Source organism: Trichoplusia ni, chromosome 4 (assembly GCF_003590095.1).
Source record: "Trichoplusia ni isolate ovarian cell line Hi5 chromosome 4, tn1, whole genome shotgun sequence".
NCBI lineage: Eukaryota > Metazoa > Arthropoda > Insecta > Lepidoptera > Noctuidae > Trichoplusia > Trichoplusia ni.
This window is the reverse complement of record NC_039481.1, coordinates 7,925,429-7,945,424: the sequence shown is the minus strand read 5'-3', so window position 1 is coordinate 7,945,424 and position 19,996 is coordinate 7,925,429. Positions and strand designations below refer to the sequence as shown.

The following is a 19,996-nucleotide window of genomic DNA, read 5'->3' as shown; positions in this document are numbered from 1 at the left end:
TTACTACACAGAACAATTAACATTTCAATAAAATATTCGCAATATTTTTTACGATGCTTTAGCCATAATGAGCATTTATTATTTTACGAACATGTTAATATTTCCGAATGCTTTAATTTCCGGCGAAATAACAACTGTGCTATTATTTATTTAACAAAATTCAATTTGCTTACATTGCAGTATAAAAAAGCATTTCCATTCATTGACTAGAATGCGGGGTTCGTTAATAATGTATTGAATTCGATTAACATTCTTTCCGTTGTCAGAAATTGAAGCTTGGAGTTAGAATGATTAATTGGTTGGAAATAGTCGAGTAATCGAGTGATAGTGCGATGTGGCAGGTAACAAGCAACATACCACCTTGCCACCATCTTGTAAACTAAGACTATCACTGTTGTGGAAGTGGGATGGCGCTCTACAAGGTACATAGGCTCTCACTTGCACTACGTAAAAGTTACTTACGAAAGACTACTTTAAGAGATGGTGGTATTTCTTCTGTAGGGTTTAGGGTTGGCAGTGAGGATTGTGTGAGTTCATCATCTCATCAGGTGCTTTTTTCATGTATGTGTGATGACGTAGCACTATAACGTGGGTTGGGTAGTCAAAGATCCCACACAGCGTGCAGATTTGTAATTGGCAATAAGGTTTTGTTTTCGTTTAAGTATAATTTTTTTATATTATCCTTTAGGTAAAATAAACAAAAACATAAAAAGAATATATAGTTTTGTGAATAATTATATAATGATCAATTTTCAAAAAAATCATTGCAGGGCTTTGACTGTTTTAGTTGGCTATCAAAGTGAATTAGTTGATTAGTGAGTGATTTGAAATTGATTAGTGTAATCGGCGAAGTTTGTACGACATTCTTTGTAGTCGGAATCTATGGACTTAAACTAATAGAAAAAAAATGTATTCGAAGTAATTTTATATGTAGTTTTGAAAGTAACAGTATGAAATTCAATCTTAATACTAATGTAATATTCAGATTTGCTGGCAGAAGCAATTTGTTTACGTAGCTTGTTTGAAGCCCAAGTAATGTAACCACATGAAATAGCGCATTACATATTCATAAATCTGTCTGCGAATGGTTTGACTTCAATTGAATTTAGTAGTTCTCAGTATATAGAATCTGTTCTAAATGATCATGTTATTTGAAATTTGAGCAATCACTTATACCTACATTACGCCGAATTGCATTTCAGAATGAAATCAAGCGAATTAAACAATTAACAAAAGAGTTTAATTATGCAAAAAGTATTTTATAAGTGATGATTTAGTGCAATCTTACTTTTCTCTCCTTTATTAAGCACCTTGTTAATCCTAAAATAGTGTGTCAACCCCTGACACGTATTGAGGAGCGTGTAACCACCTGCCGTCTCCGGCAACCCGGTGGCCGGCCGGGACCCAGCCCGGTTTATTTGTGAACATTATTCACGGTATCACCGACCATTGTGCACGGACCGAGTTTTTCTCTACTTTTTTTTTGTTTTTTTTTTTCTACATTTAAAATGTTTTTGTGTGTGCCAGTGCTAATCGTTTAGACTTGTGTCGACACGACGAGACACGTTTCACGCGATTTAAAGCCGTGTGGAGACCGTTTAATTAGATTACGATTTATAAGGAGTCTGGTGACAGGTGTGTTTTATTTTAATACATCTTGTTGCATTTAATAAAAATATTTTAGTGACAAAAAATAAATTAGATTATTGTGCATCATTGTATATAAAATTTTGTTTTATTTTTACTATTCCTTTTATGATTTGTCTGCAAATTTATTATATTTATCATTTAAAGAATTAAGTAACAAATTGTTAATTTTCATCGTTTTATTTTCTCCGATCGACACACATTTAAATCAGTTCAATTCATAAGTACATTACATCGTAATTGTGCTCAGCGAGTCATTCACAAAGAATGCTGAATACATCTAAGGATGCGCCGGCGCACTTACATACAAAAGACATAAACGCACTCACGGAATGCCTCCGTTCGCTCCCCAAGCTGCAACACTTTGAAGAATTGATATAATTTCCTGTTCTTTATTATTTACGCCATAAAAGCCTTCGCCGCCAAAGTGCCTTGTATATTGTGCATGATAAATACAATAAAATTTTAGAATGTGGCGCCTTCCGTTGACTGGAGGTACAAAGGTTTTTTCAGCGCGAAATATTTGTCAATAATAAATGAGACGTCCCTTTTATTACTGGTAACTGTGATGGCCGCGGCCGACTGTAGTTTGGGACTACGTCGATATATTAACGGCGCGAGGTGACGGGACAGGGTATGAGCTGCAGCGATTAGGTTTAAACCACCCAGGTGGTACTATTTTTGGGATATTAAGTGTGGTTTTTGTCATTAATAACTGAATAATTAGTGTAGTGAGAGATTTTTTAATCTTCTACTTTTTGTTTATTTTACTTTTCGTATTTAATATGATGGAATCATTAATAAATAAATAATTATAAAAACAAAAAAAATATTTACAGAAAAATAGACTTAAGAAAAGTAAGGTGCTTAACACGCACTGAAGAAATGACTTAAGTCAGTGTAGACTTATTCATCCGACCAAGTCCTGTTTGACTAACAGAATACATGGAGGACTGTAGATAACATTCTCACTTCGAGTTTATTTCCACCGCTCCCGCTCATGTCCTGCGCGACCAGCCCGCCGGTCTCACACTAACAATAGGGGCGCGGCGGGCGGCGCGCGGCGACGCGGCCAGAGCCTCTCAATGAACGCCCTACCTGGATTATCTATCGGTGATAAATTACAAATATGCCATCTCCACGCATTCATCATCCGAATGGGTCATTTCAGACGCCATAGCATTGTCTAATAACTCAAAAACTATTAAAAAACAACACAAATATCCATTGTTTTGTATGCAGCGCTGGTCGCAGGATCCATCCTTGACATTGAAAATTGTGGCTTTGAGAGCATTTAATTGTTTTGTTCGGTATGCGCGGCATGTGCGGCTCATTACACACGTCATCTCAGGACAGCGCCCGGCGACCCGGAATGGTAGATGAAAGATAAACTATTTATGATAGAGCTATCAGCTTACGGCCGACTCGTTGAATTGATACATTTGTTGTAATTAATTTCAATGAGTTTAGGAATGAGAATTTTTAAACATAAAATTGTTAATTATCTTGTTAAGTATCCTGTTTGTAGCTTGTTGACAATCTCTATTTTCCACTAAAAGCTTTCATATTTTAATGGCTTAACGTTAATATTGTAGTAAGTATATCCGCTAGCGTCTTTCAAGACAAACAAAAAAAAAGTAATCCAAAACTCGAAAGTGTTGTCAGAATAATTGCACGAACTGTGAGCTAGTTCTCGAGTACTCCGGCTACCGTTTCAATATTGACACTGTTGCCGATTTCCATCACCATCAATCACAATTCAACTTGTTGTGCAAATATTTATTTACTATTGTGTTAGGTGATCGGAGGCCGACGTTCCACACAGCGGCTGGCACACTAGTGGCGAGCGGCGGCGACGCTCGATACGGTGCGCGCGCAGCGCCGCAGCCCGCACGCCGGAGCGACACTGTCTGCGACAAACAAACCGACATGCAAAACTATATTAACAACACATACTTCATACACACTTTTTGTTACATTTTATGGCCGTAACAACTCCGTCAATCACGAAAAACTATTTGATTCGATGATTCGTGCTAAAATCTACGATTCGAAACGCTAAACACAATGTTCTTTGATTAGCACTTCTTTTACAAATTTAACACGGCCTTACGTCATCCAGATAATCGAGTAAACGCTAAATTAATACCAGTTTCGGAATCCAAAAAGCTCAAGATTCGAGCAATTTTATTTCAGTTCTTAATTTAAAAGTTGTGCGGTGTGGTTGGCGGCGCGCGGTCAGTCCGGGAATGTGCACCGATGAGGGAGCACGTGTCGCGCTCTCCGCTCGACACGACGAACGCGCGCTCGCGAGTGTTTATTGAAGAAACTGACGCGATCCTTTTGAAAACTTTGTTTGAATAATTTGTGTTGGTTGTGAACATGAGGTGTTTTGTGGTGATTTTGTTGTTGGTGGCGTGTGCGAGGCTGTCGGCCGCCGCCGCCGGCGTCTCGTGCGCCCTCGCCGACGAGTTCCTCGCGAGGCACAACGTAACAGCTGATGATAACGACGTACCAGGTGCGGTTATATAAACACCTCCAGACCTTCGTAGAGTACTAAGGGAACACAATCGGTGCAAAAATTTTAGAATTACCAAAGCTTTCAGTGAAATCTAAACTTTATGAAGTTTAGAGTAACTGTAGAAGTTTGACGGTTAAAGGGGATCTCCAATATACATACAGACTCTATACATACTCGGGTTACGGGTTAAGTTAACTCATTACTTTGCGAGATAAATTGTCTTTATTCTTTTATTCTCGTGCTTGTTCTCGAAGATATTCTTTTGATAACGTCGGGCTCTACATTTCTGTTTTACATAATATCGTTTTGTCTGCGGACATAAATAATTTATACCCCGTCTGGTCTACATATTTATCAACTATTCTATAATTAGTCGTGTCCAGAAGGTGTAGTTCATCATGTTTTAACTGACGACTCTACATAGTACATGCGGTACGTACTGGCTGTATGGCGGTTGTGCGGAGACCCCATGGTGTCTTTAGCCTGCGTTTTGCAAGCAGCGGAATTCCGGCTCCATCCCTCTCTCTTGCTCGGGATAAATCTCTCTCCCTTTGATTACCATACCATAGCTGTACTCTTTGTATGTGTAATGTTCATTTTGTACGCTCTACATTTCGGTTTCATGGCGCTTTGAAATGTATAAAGACATTTTTTTCCGTCAAAATATGGTCTTCGCATTGATATTATTTAGTATGTATGAAAATGATCAGCGTATTGTTGTAAATTGTCTATTAATAAAAAGTCCAACTTGTTTCTGAAGAAGTAAGACTTGGAATTAGATTATACAAACGCATTAAAATGAAAAGGTTTCCAATTAATGAAATATTCGCGTTGTAAACTATAATATAATCACACAGTGTTAAATCAATTATATTCCGTCCATAAATAATGTTTAGTAATAATCAAACGATCTCTTGTAACGCGACTGTTTTCCCTACAAATAGCGGTTACTTGTAGTTATTACTGCGGCCGTGATTAACTTAAACACAGGTTCTCAACTTTAACTTAACAAGTTGGTAGCGTATTAGGGTTAAGTGTAAGACTTTAATTACTTCGCGTGTTCCCGTGTTGACTGAAGCATTTTGGGGTTGATGTTATTTATTTAGTTTGGGTTAATGTTCGGTTCTTGTGAATTAATGTAGAGTACGTAAGTATAGGTGACTATACTTATTGTAATTGATGTAATTTTCTTATTTGCGTGGCAAAGATCAGAAATGTCCAAATACGTCACCAGACTGAATCTCATGATAGCTAGATAGTTGAACAGCTGTCACTACAACAAAAAATATATAGAGGTTAAGCAACGCTCGTCAAGGTCCAAAATATGTTGGTGGCACAAATAAATTTAAAGGTGCCCACACACAAGTTATATATTTATCACTCAGCCAATTTCTTTATATTTAGCCTTTATTTCTACAACCCTCTGTGTCGCGAGTCCGCGTCGCACTTGACAGGTTTACGTATCACTGATATTTTGAAATAAGTTCCTACACCTTTTATGAAAAAAGTATTTAATCTATACTTTATACCTTCTTGCATCTGATACTATATAGAGCTACAAAATGGTTATGAAATCGTCTTATGATATAATACGATATCGTCATAAACGCAACATTTAAACGCGTTCATTATTTACGTGTGGTTACGAGTGTTTTATTCTGCGTCCTTTCCGTAGTTTTCCTGGCTCGTTTCCACGGACCACTGATACTCTACTAGTACGCAATATGTAATAAAACAATACCATGAAAAAGTAATTGTCTTTGCCTCGTCTCGGCGTGTTGCCAGGATACGAATTAAAAGATTGCTAGATTTAATATACAGACAGATACAGTGTAAGGCATAAGTGTAGATAGCTTAGTAGTAAATATAAGGTTTTAATTTGATGCCTAACAAATAATTTTGGTCTCATTAATACAATTTGTTAAAAATCGGGACCAAAATAGGTGCATTTTTTTAATAACGTCAAAGGCTTTTTTTTCATCACTGCAACTACATAATAAGTTAAGTTAATCTTCATACCTATCTATTTATGGTCGCAAATTCTATCAGTAAATATCACCTTCGTAAGATGTATTAGCTAGTAGTATTTTACGAATGTTTACATGTTTGTGCGTGTAGTATGATCGCTCCTATGATTGCATGCTCATCAACAAATGATGTCAATATAGAATATGAAGTGAGTGAGTTTGGCTGCAAGAGTCATGTGGCATACTCACGCACGAATCACACCGATTCGGGATCTGTGTCTGTGGACGAGTGACATTATAATAAGTGTTAGCATTGATTGAGTCGCCAAATGTGTGGAAATGAGAATCATTGCAGGCCTCGTGACTTTCATTTGTCATTTTCCTACCTCTAAGCGATTCGGTAAACGTTAAAGTATGTACAAATGTCGCCGGCACAGAAACTGAGCTTGTTGAAAGATATTCACTATGAAAATTGAAAAAAGATCGTTGTTTTAATTACAAAACCTCCGTTCTTATGGTAACATTTACGTTTAGACATTATGATATCATTCCCATCGATGTACTAATTACTATATTGCTAATACAAACACTTCTGCCTCCCTCTTCGTCGATTATAGTGTCTGCTACTAAAGTGTAGTGCTGCCTATGTCTGATACTAAAAATGGTTTATAGAATCGAGGTTGATGACGTCACGGGCCACCTCAGACCGCAATAACGAGTGCTTGTAAGAAATAATTCCATAATCACCACGCTTGCCAATCTGATTGATGATCGCAAGTTATTATTACCAAGGAGGTTGCTACCGTCTACAAATACAAGCAATTTATGAAAAGAGGTTTTCATTGGCATTCCTTCGTTCAAAGAAGTTCTGTTCTAGTGCACAATGGTCTGTGGCAGCTCTGCATTCATCGGCCCATCGCTTCATTTGCATACAACACATCAATGCAAGCTCTAGCCTACTGCAGTAGCTATACGTCAAACATGTGTGATATTACTCATATCAAATTTAAATGAACATTCCAAAATTGAATTTGTAAATTGTTATTTTTATTAAACGCATTTTGAATGTATGCGAACCTTTTTCATTTACATTTTTTAAGGCATAACTTTTTTATTATGGCTTTGGGTTTAGGTATTTTTAGTCCTCTTGTTTTATTGGAGTGGCCATTTGGCTGATGAGTCAACGAACAATACTTACTTGTGGCACGCATTTAATGTGATTGCGTAACAATCCGTCATTGTTTTCATACATTGAGATCAATAAGTAATGTGTAACGGTTTTATGCACTGTTCAATGCAATTAATCAATATTCAAAATTATTTAAGAAGGTATCATTATACGAAGAAATAATAAAATTATCCCAAAGAAGTATTTGCTGGCTGAATGCATGTTTTCTTAAACCAATAAAGATTAAAGAAGATATTACAATTATGTCAGTTTTGAATATGGAATCTTTACGTAACAACAGTATCTTAATAACATTAATATAGAGATAACTATTGGTGTACAACACATTGAACACGTTATTATTATTGTTTATCTCTTAGCAACAAGTACGCTGTATTATTTCTAACAATATGTCCACGACACTGATAATATTAACTCAAATCTTGAACACTCATACCTAACCTTCGTACTAAAATGAAAATTAATGTAGAGTCGTTCTAAAATTACTTAAATGTCTATTTATTCCTACTTTATAAAATTAAGTGGCAAATACGTTGAGTTTTAACAAAGAAAAAACGATAATAGTTTGAGTAATGGGCCGTTGGTAAAACATTCAGATGATTAAAGATATGAAGTAAGAATCGTACACGGTTGCCAAATGAAGTAGGAAGTTGTAAATGAATGTGTAACATCCACCTGTCATTATATCTTTGGTCCCTGATAAAGACATCGTTTTCGTCCATTTATTCGGAAAACATTAATTTATTAACAACAAGAGACAAATTTACGCTGCGAATAAGTAACCGTACTTCAATTTTCAACGGATTAAAATAATATAACTTTCTTAAAATGAGATTTAAAATCAAGTCACAACTCAATGAAAGGTTATCCTATAATAAAAAAATAATAATAATGTGCCAACGATGAAATAAAACAAAATGCTTCACCGATTCATGAAACAATTATGAAGAAAGACAATTAAACGAATGACTTTGAATAATAAACTTTATGGCAACTGAATGGCACTGGCCGGTAATACTGTAGCGCGGGGAAACTAAGATTTTAATTGTTTTTTTTTTTGTATTATCTGGGAACTTCTGTTGATAAATTTCAGAGTGAGTAAAATATATGTTATCATTATGTAGAATTACTTACATCACGCGCTCGAAACAAGCTTAGTTTAATTAAATTGCTGGCGGGTGTTGCTCATTTAATTTTCTGCAAACATATTTTTATGTCGCTTCTTAAATTTTATTGTTTGTTCATTTTATTATAATTCTATGAAGAATTTAAAAAATCTGCTAATTAACGTTAAGTGCATTGTGTAATATAACGCCCATTGTTTTAATTAATGACGTGGTTTAAGTAAACTTATTCATGTAGTCCGGAGCTGTAATGGGAAATGTTTAAGCGCATGTTTAAATAGCAATAATTAAGAGTCAGCTGTTGGCCACACGACACCGTCCCTGAACCACGACCGGTCTGCATGAATGGAACAATAACACTTATTATAATCACACAGTATGTACATTATTTTTGCGCTACATTACATCGAGTCGCATGAGCTAAATGCGACGCCGATTCATAATGGATTCCGTACACTGCAGACCGCAAGTCGGTAGGTACATAATTTATTAGCCGATCACGTCGGTAAAAATAAAGCGAAATTACCTTTTACGAATAGGGGCACGCGACGATTTTTGAATATCGAACTTATCGAGTACCGATTCACGGCCTCGTAAAAGCTACTTAGGGGAAAGTCACGAAAAATTACGTGTCTGGGACGGAACCACTAGCGGTGCGACGGGGACGGGGGAGGGGGGCGGGGTGAATGGCGGCGGGTAGGCTTTGTTGCTCGTGCTGGCATTCCTCGCCTGGGAACCGGGATCGCTGCCCCCCCCCCCCGCGCCGCACCTGCCCTCACCCCCCCGTTTGCATTCCTGCCCTCTCTCACTTTCATTGTTCCCGTCGGCGCGGGAGGTCGCCGCGCCGCGTACAAATAATGGAACCAGTCGTTTTAGTGGGGAAGACTTGTTGGCTCACTCCAATAAACACGCCCGACCTGTCCATAAATGACATTTAGGGATACACTTGTTAATTTGGTCCGGCGCTCGGGCCTCGGCGGTGGACCCCGGCGACCCCGCTTCTACTCGTTCACTTGTAATTCAAGTCACGGCTGGTAGTTTTTGTTATCCAATTAACAAGAAACACTAATCATATGTTTGACAGTTAACGGTTTACGTTTAGTAGCGTCGTTCCCGGGCCGTGGGTGCAGGTGCGCAGGCGCATCCTAATGAAATCATCCCCAATAACAATAATAGAGGTGGCCATTATGATTGTAATTTATCAGAAGGGTCCGAGGCGTTAGTCATCGTTGGTTGTTGCGCCGAATCTTGATTCATTTCGGATGCTCGGAATGCCATTGTGGGCGCCGCCATTACCTGCGCGCAGGTACACCCACGCTGCGCCCGCGCCGGACAGAGACGCGCTCTTGTTTATACGTTTTGACAAACTTTTGTGAGTTAAAAAGTGTTATTATCAACAAGGGTGGCACCCGCCTATTGTCCATATTATCTTTGTAACACTTGTTTCCCTTTGTCTTCCCAGAACTCGCTTCTGCAGCGAGTGTATCGGTTCTGCCATAATACCCGTTAAATGGACTGAATTCATCGAATATATTAAGAAGGTGAAATGATATCGGAAGTTGCGTCTTACAGCCATTTATCCTGAGCGCTTCCTGTGGGGGAACTCTTATTGTTATTCATGGGACATATATTATATTTCCCTCTGGCGTTACGTTAATGTGTTTTAATATTTACAGCTGTAATTTAAAAGTACTTGCTTAGTTAATAGCGTGATTATGAGCAATTAAGGCGCTAACAGCTTTTTTTATTGGACAACTGTCTAAATGGGCGCATGTACAGTCGGCGGCGGAGTAGGCTCAGATGGAGAATGTCAACGAGAATTCGTTAAATATGTATGTTAGTTTATGTTATTATAGAGCTGTCAATAAACTTAAAAGTAATCATGGTATATAATTACTTATTTCTGTGTTAAAAACGAAATCGTTTTCATTTTTTACTCACAAGCATACTTAAAAAATGGTCAAGGAAAAGTCGAACTAGCGACACTGGGTTCCGTATAAGTAAAAAAAAAACAAATCTGTTAAATTTAATTACAAACGTCTCTTTAACTTTGATATTTTATGTATTTGTTGTTATAACGACAATTATAATAGAAATATTTCATCTGCAAAGAATTTAATTGTTTTGCTATGACAGTTCATGCGATATAGCCTGGTGAATGACGACGGACAGATAGCGGTGCCTTAGCGCTTTTACCCTTTGGATACAGAATCCTAAAAATACACTTAGTTGTGTGAAAGTCATAGTCAGTACTAGTTAATGAATACTAGATATAATATAACTCGAGGACATTTTTTTCAATCTGGAGTTTTAGCCGAAAAACAATACAAACGATGCACATAACAAAGACAAAAAAGTATTTAACATTGAAGGTTTAAACAGAATTCGGTAGAGCGAGCATCGATCGCGCTCTCCCAATAGAATTAATTAAAGCGCGATAAGAGCGTGCTAATTATTCCGGCCGTCTCCGGCGTTTTGTATCTGTGGCTCGGGTTATCGTCAGAGTTCAGTGTAAACTTACTCTTACATACCGCGCGATGAATGTGCACTTACGGGGTATTTGCACGTCGAGGTAATTGTCTTCTTTGTATCTAATTTTCCCCCTGCTGTAATCTGGTCCCCTATATAACTATAATGACGTCATCGTCATGTCTCTATGAGGTTTTTCTATGACTTTTAAGTCTGTCTCCAAAGGTTGATATCAAAACGTCGTGTAATTAGGACTTCTTAATAAAACTCTTGTTCTTTTCTTTTGCTATCTAGCCCACTGTGCCTCACTGTTGGGCAAAGGCTTTTACCAAGTCCTTCCACGATTCTCTATCCTGGACGACATGGAACTAGTTCAAGTAGTAAGCGTTAAGATTAAATAAATCAAATTGTTTTTTTAATTAGGTTTAAGGCGTCCTCATGAGCTGAAGTTCTCGCAACATCAATTAATGATATGCGAAAGAACTAACAAGAGTAATATAAAGTACTATATTAGGTTGTTGCCTTTGGAGAAAGCATACTCCACCAGGCACAGTTCTCGCAGTTGCCTTGTTCATGGTTTACGAAAAGTATTGACCAACGCGTGGTTGCATAACATTTGTCATACCTCCGGGAAGATTTCATATGAAAATGTTAACAGAATATGGGAACACCATAAAAAATGTCATGAGGAGAGCCAAGTCAAATGTACGGAAATTTCAGGGTCAAATGTACAGGACTGGATAATATCGTGTAAATAGCCCTTTAGTCTAAACAACGCTGATCCCGTCCGTCACAAGCAGTCTGTCATGTTTGTTGTGACTGCTCAGAAATATTTCTGAGATACGGTGACGGAAACGGGTTTCAATAATCTCATAAATGTTAATCAGCTCATTCATTAGTGTGGAAGCAATTAAAATACCTAATAAATAGTATAAAATAAATACAGGTTATCAGAAGATTAGATGGTGTTAAGAAAGGTTAGGGCGATTCTCCCTGATCCGTCCAAAGAACTAAGTTCGCAAAGACCGAGATTAATACAATAATGAATGATATCAACTATCTTGGTGAATAGCAAGTGGGTTCTTCTGAATTCAATTAATCGGGACCAAAGGGATAAGTTACTAATCGTTAGGTACGTTTATATTCACTCGTGAAATCCGCCCTTAGTATTGATTGGTCCCTTAAGTTTAACCCTGTGAGTCATTGTGGTGACAGTAATCGGAGCCGAGAAGCCGGGGCGGTAGATGTGAAACCGATAGTGTTTGGGTCACCACACCCGTGACCGATCCCGACCACCTGTTCCACTGGACTATTTGAATAGCTACAAATTTGGAAATTGGAAAAATATCCCTGAAAATGCATCTGGGGCTTATGCCGATAAGTTATGAAAGAATCAAGTAGTTTCATAATGCTTCTTATATCGAGATATCTCTACCTATCGAATTTTAGATCAAAGCTGATGACACAGTTGATAATGTCTGCATTAATCACTAATAGGCACATACTGAATGGATTGCTGTTCTGAATTTTGATTCTAATAATACTTTTGATATAATGCTTATCATGCATTATGCAATCCTTTCTTCCAAATCAGACTTTCAAAGACAACGAGGTGTTTCTTTGCTCTTTATTTTTATTGGTTGATGGTAAGCGTGTGTTTGCGATATGTTGGTTTGAAGGTAAATTCAGTTGCTTTATGTCAATGTGTGAAGTATCAAATGTTTGGTGAACATTAGTATGTTGGTACGAATGTAACGTGAACCTTTAGATCCTGTACGTCCTGTTCATCACACACTAATGTATGTTAGCACGCTTCAATTTGCTCATGTCCGCTCTATTACAGATCATATTCCGTTGTTTCCAGCTAAATGATCGCTTGTTCAATGAGCACAGCTCTGTTTCGGTTACCCCACATAACGTTTATTTTGAAACTCCTGATGTCATTCTCTAGAAATATTGTTCTAGCATTTTACTTTTATTGTCATCTCATTTACCTCGGGTAATAATCTCCTTACCTGGGTGTTATGACTCATTTTGCAGTCTTACGCCCGACCGTGACAAAAGCTCTTTTACTTTCTATTATGTTGTTACATAAAAGCTCTTGAGATATTGTCAAGAACTTAAAAAACTTTATCACCTTAAACTGTAATAACGTATTGTGAATAATAATTTGGTGCCAGCTCCGCGGCTCTCACAGTTTTTTCTAACATAATGAATAACATTACTGCTATTGTTTTATTTCTGTACTTCATTTTTCGAGGAATGTGCGAATACATAAAGATTACAGAGATAACGTATGCTAGACATGATGGAATGTTTAAATGTGAAAATAAAGGTTTTCAAATATGAAGTGTTTAGGTTCGCACCCACGATTCCTGTAACCGGGTTATCTCAGACGGAAAATGAATTTCAATATCGTTCCCACGGCTCGGGGAGCTGGTAAACTGGGAGCTGTCGTTTTCGGTCGAATTCTTATCTTTAACGAGGTATGATGGCAAGTTCCGATGGTACAGGAAGAGGGCCATTTCAGTGTCATGGATTAAATTAATCTAATCAAGCGATAAATTGAGTGACGGAGGGCCACGTCATATCTCGATGGCGAATCGCTCCCGGCGACCGCTGCACTCTAGTGATTGCTTGCAGATACTGCTATCTAAGATCTGATGCTTTGATTTGTGTTGATTGAAGCTTAAAGCTGGGACGTTATTAGCTCGTGCTGCTTGACATGCATTAAAAGGGATCCGCTAGTAGTTTTAGCTTGCTATTTTAGTACTTAATCTTTGAATGCTATGATATCACAAATATACAATGTAACTTCTACGATTACTATAAAACTTTGTAATGACTTATCATAATACAACGGCTAATCCAACACTTTCTCTGGAATGTAGACGTTAAAGCGTGAACTAGACAGAGTGGTGCACCTCCTTAGAGGAACTCCAAGTTTAACAGGTTACGTTACTTACTAATTAGATGCATTCCAACTTCTGGTAAGTTACACTGAACTTAGTGCTAGAAGCTTGCAGTTATAATGTGCACACTCTTGGTTCGCATGAAATCATATTGTTATACCTGAATACAGAAACGGATGAATGACGGCATTGTGAAGTAAATTATATATTACCTTTTAGTCAAATACATTTTACATATCTATAAGATCTTGAAACAAAGTCTGTTCTTGCAGTATCTTCCTAATTGGTTTATCCTCATGTAATCGTTTCGCTCGATGAGTCGTCGTTCACTGAATTTATTTGCTGAACCAGTTCGAACTGGAAAGAATAAAACAGTTTAGAAGTGTCCTGACCAAACAGGATGTCACGTGGACTAATACAGTGATGGAAGAGATTTTAAACGATTTAAAAAACATAACGTTCAGTTACAGTTTTATGTATCGTAAACTTTAGCATTTATTTTGCTACATGGAAGAATTCGTCGATAAAACGCGACGAGCTTAGGAATGAGATTCAGCAAAACATTTAACAAATCAAATATTTCCTTTTTCTATTTTATTTTCATTCCTTTCGACGTGCTTCAGTGAAATTCTTTGGATGTCTGTATGTGATTCGATTTCTTAGTCCTAAGCCCGCGTCCGTTGCGAGAACATAAAATATATTTAGCAGATCCGGCCGCGTCACGCCGGGAGAACCATATGTTGGTGCGAGCACTCCGCGCTCAGGAGTGAGCACGTCAAGGATATCATTATACTAAGAGCTTTGTTAAATGGACACTCACAACTTTCATCAAATCGTTAGGCAAACCTTGACAAAACAATTTATTACAGCCATTTATCGACCATGACGTCTACAAATATAATTTATAATGATAAGATCAGAATAATCAAATATTAACTCCATCGTATACAATTATTTTATTCTGGTATGAGTGTAGGTTATTAATGTAGGCATACATAATGGAGCACGACAGGTCACATGCCTTGTAAATCAGTGCGTGACAAGCCACTTCGTCTGATCGAATTGTCACTCGATATAATATTGCGATAACTCGAATACTTCGTTCCGATTGACTTCCCGATGCCAAACGATATCGATTCATGCTCTCTTTTGTTGGATTTTAGGTGGGGCGAGACCCTGAGTCAGCGATCGTATACTACGTTGCTTCAATATAAATTCTTAAAGTATTTCAATTTCACGTCTGCGATCTGGAAATATTTTTCACTTATTCGATTTTCTGAAGTATTGTAGTAATAAAGTCGTTTTTTATTTCTGTATTACAATATATTATTTTACATATTTCATGAAACGAACGTAATAGAGAAAACGTGCAGTCCTCGTGGGAAATCACATTGAGTACACAGATATGCTGTGCAACTGTGGAATACAAAGCAGAGCTAAGATATGATTGTTGTGGACAAGTAATCTGCAAGTATATTTATATAGCGGCACTTAACGCGCGCCGTGATTTACGTGTGTGTCGCGGGCGCGGGGCGAAATGCGGCTTGAATGCACATTACTTTCATCATTACTTACATTATTACACAGCGACGGCCCTATTTGGACACATTCGATTTGCACTTACGACTGGCTGCATAATTCCCAGAATTTATGGTAATTGATATGTGAGGAAGAGCGAGACGCCAGACTAATATATATTTATGAGGAAAGTTGAAATTAATTCGAAATACGTCCAAGTTTTCACGAGTGAAGTGACAACACCAGTTCGAGCCCAATTTATGGGCGATCCTACGGTGGCCTAGTTCTTTCTCGAGTGTCACCTTGACCTTACGGAGTTTCACAAATATTTGGCAGAGGGGAGCCGCGACCAGCTGTGCCAGCCTAATATATTCCCCGAGTGTTCCAGTTTAGTCACGTTGCAAGTGCTTTGAACTTCCCCTGTTTGCATGCATATGCGACGTTTTAATGTGTTTTGAATGACGCTCATAAATAACATATTCATCAAATCAATGAGCGAGCGTTGCTTAATGAGGCTCGATTAAAACTGCCAACTAATAGAATATTTAAATCCCCGTAGGTTGGAACGATAACGTTCGTAAAATGTTTTATGTAAATATTCGTTCAGATTGCGGCAGCATATTTCGGTTGGGAGCAATCTGAGCCAGTTTGTTCCTTTCTTTTTGATTGCGCCGAGCGTTAAGTTAAAGTGTTTCGTTTAAAAAACTCTTCGCTGGAGTTTCCCATCGGCCGACATGTCATTTTTCGGTAAGCCGAGGCGGCGGCGTTCACAAGTTTTTGCTCTTATTCGGCGCTCTATAAAAGTTTCGCTTCACCGCTGAAGCCGTAACGAGTAACGACCTAACTATAAAGCTGTGCTCACACGCTCACACTGATTTAACTTTATGGTTTTTACGATTCCACGTTCCATGTGAATATATTTTTTGTATAATATTGCAAAATTATATTTTAAATAGATTCACAAGTCGTACTGGGTTTAGATAACACCCGTAAAATAATAAAATTATTTGAAAAACAAGACTAGACATGTAACTAGCGTAAAGATGCTTATCGTAGACAAATTAATTTGTCTGGGATCTTAATTTAAAAAACATATAATGCAAAATTCGGTAGTAATAAGCGTAAATGAATTCATTTTTTTGTGAGTTATAAATGCTTCGCTTCAAAATCAGAAATTAATATGTCAGTGAGTATTTATACAGCAGAGCGAGACGAAAGAGATGTATGGAATATGTGAAACATTCAATGTTTAGAAGACTTATTACAGCCTCTGTAAAACAACTGCAGTTATATAAGCAGTACTGAGTACCATACGGTGTAGAGTCTCTATCTGCTGATCTCCTCCACAATTTCAACAACCTTATTTTTGGAGCTGGTTGTTGCTCCCTAGACCAGGAAAAAAGCGAAGAACTCTTTGATACTATTGAACGATCATTGTTATCTATTGCGATCCCGATCTTACTGACCGTTGGCTGATTTAAGATATTAATTTCACAGGAGTGAGCCTGAAGACGTCGACAACTTAATTGTCTAGACTTTTTCCTTTTAAATAAATTATCGAGTATTTTATTCAGGAGCTACTTATAAAGGTCACGGTAAAGGTTAAATAAATTGTTCTTGTTTTAAAATTGTTTCCTTTGATAGTGATAAATTAATGGTTCGAATAGATTTGTGGAATTTTATCTATGAATATAAAACGTTCTGCCTGCGTAGGCCTCATCTTTATATGCATGGCTGATGACAGACGTTATGATATGAGTAGACCATAACATAAAAAAATGGCAAAATTATATACTAAAAAAAGAATAAAGCAACGCAAGTTTAAAAAATAAAGACACCAAACTCTTTATTTCCAAACTTTTTTTCTAAAATATAAAAAAAAAAACCTCGCAACATTAATAATATCTCTATATTCGTTTATCTTTCCGTGATACCATCGCGTCAGTACTCGCTATAGGATCTAAGTCTCGTCGCTCCAGTAACAATGCTAATGAGTCGTCTGCGCGCCGACAGATGTCGCCCCGAGCGACGCTAAACAAACAGACAGACACAGCAGCTTCACGTCTTATTATTCCCTTTTATGTTTCAGTTTGTGCTACTATTTTTGTATTAGGTCAGATTTAAGGAATCGTTAAGGACTTTAAGATTGGAGGACAGGTAGAGTTTGGTTGTTAAATTGAGTTTAGCAAGATTTTTAACTTCAAACAGAAATAGGATTGAAAATAACGTATCCACATATTAATCAATGAAATGCTTTTTCAAAATTAGCATGAAACTACAAATAAAAACCTTCTGAACCAAAGTTCATCTGAAGTGAACTGAACTCCTTATTTTTAAAATGATGTAAAATATATTACTTCTACATTTTTCATTTTAATTTGTTGATAGATAAATTTTGTCATGCTTATTCTACTCTAAGATTTACGCTTCCTACAATAATATACGTATACGCGTTATAATATTCATTCGATATTCCCTGAATTGAGCGTTAGATAATGTTTGGTTGACGAAAGCTCAGAAATGTTTTGGGGCACGATATCCATTATAGATGTACCGCTAAGCCAACCAAAATGAGATTGATTGAACTTCCCCAGAATTTGGGTATAAATCAGCGAGTGTGCCACACAAGTTTTAATTGTATTACGTTGTATGGACTACGCTGTTTGGTTCCGTCTATTTTAAATACTTTGCATCTCTACAAATACTATGAAGCTGAAAAATATGTTTCGTAGTACACAACTTTTCGAGTACGATAGTCTATATGACAACGCTAAAAACCCGTTAGTATCTCGCTAATCTCAGCCAAAGCGTACAAAAATCACATCAATCTTTTACTACCACGCAAATAAAAATCCATTTTATAAAGTTCTAGAAAGGTACTTTTGTGTAACCAAGGACGGGAACATTAATATGTAAAGACATCGAGACATCCTACGTTATGCATACGTTTTATAAATATTGAAGCGCCCGGGACTATTCCTCTGTGTATATATTTATCATTTCTGCATAGAGAAAACACGTATCAGACAGTTTTTCAAATTAAATTCCTTCTAGAAACAAGTATAGAATACTTAATAAAGTCCAGGAAGAAGGTCAGTTGTGGCTCAAGAAATTTATAGTCAAAGAGACAAGAATGTTGAAAGCATTTGGTAATCGAAGGGCTGTTTGTTTAGCGAAAACGAAAGGTCACCGCATCAATCTTGGGCGCGGTGGAGGCCGCACTCCGAGGTGTCGGGGCCCACCATCAATATCAATCAGTGTCTACAGAAGGTCGCCTCCGGATTCCTGACTACTGTTCCCAGACGTTTCCGGACGTTTCGTGACACGTCCTGATCTCCAATTGCTCCGCGACCTGCCTTTATGTAAATCTAAACCATCGGAGCGTATCTCTCAGGCCACGGTTCGCTAGTCTCTTTGGACTCGTGTGGCCGAATCTGGGATCGGTATTGATTTGATTTATATTTCAATTCATACTTAATCATTTGTAGAGGTTGAGGTTTTTACGCGATTATGTTACGCGTGTAGTGAGTCTAATAGATTGCTTGTGCAAATATTTCTCCCATGCATGTTCGACGCTGACCCCCAGTGGTTAGGCCAAGCACTTAGCCGCAGCTAAACGGGTTGTATTTGTTGTTGTCGTCGTAATCTTCGCGATATAAATCATTCTTGCTTAGCCTTACTGTAAACATGTCTTCGCTCAGATAATGTTTGTTAGTACAAACTGTTTTGCGTCTATCTGCATATCTTAGAACTAAATCCTGGGATTAGAGTTTACAGCAATTACGTGTATGTGAGTAGGTTCTCGGTTAACACCCACGGGGTCATAATGGCCCATTTTGCTTCGTCCCAGTGGTGTAGTCTGTCCTCCACGTGGGATGTGGCTAGTGTCCCACGGTCGAGGCGCGGCGACATCAAAGCGCGCCACCTCATTTATAACATTGACACGCGTTGATTTTGACGTATTTGGTTCGATCGTGTCTCGCTTTACACTGCCATGTACCTGGCCGAGCTCCGAGCCCGTTCTGTATTGTGTGTCAACTGTTAACGATCTGTTTGTGGAAAAAATATACTGACATCTCAACAGTCCAAACTGACGGATACTGATGTGGAAACTTTGGAATAAATCAAACTAATTTATTTTCATTTTCTTTTTAAATTTGTCACAGCCAGATCTGGATGATTTTATTGTCGTCGACTACGAAATATATCGACAGTCCATTAGAGTCTAAATATATCTCGAAAGGTCTTAACGCACTCTAATTAACATTAATTAATATGATGATGAGGTAATGTATATGTAAGAGATTAATCGATTAGAATTAGAAATCGTGTAGTTAACGATTTTAGAACCATTCATTTTAAACCAATTTTCACACTGCGACGCGCGTGGCCTGAAACCGAACCATGACATTAACATACAATTAAAATTCTGTTAAGTTTAGTAATTATACGGAATTAGTGGAACGGGCACAGTACAGACATGGACAAAATAGTTATCTTCAATTTGAAATATCTTCGACTAAATTAGTATTACACAACTACAACATATACGTACTTCTATCTCTAGGAAAATTTCTAAGAAAACCGACCTTATTTCTTCGCAACGAAGGGTCATCTACACATTACTGACGTCATACCTGTGGTCACCA

The 19,996-nt window shown here is 37.6% G+C and overlaps 1 protein-coding gene across 1 annotated transcript in view; it reads left to right on the top strand.

The window, feature by feature from the left end:
* The first annotated feature begins 3,436 nt into the window (after nt 1-3,436).
* The window catches only part of LOC113492872 (division abnormally delayed protein), a 96,038-nt gene continuing 79,478 nt past the window's right edge, over nt 3,437-19,996 (top strand). The window contains exon 1 of the mRNA XM_026870577.1: nt 3,437-4,165. Coding sequence (XP_026726378.1) covers nt 4,030-4,165 — 136 coding nt within the window. The 5' untranslated portion in view covers nt 3,437-4,029. The remainder of the gene's footprint in view (nt 4,166-19,996) is intronic.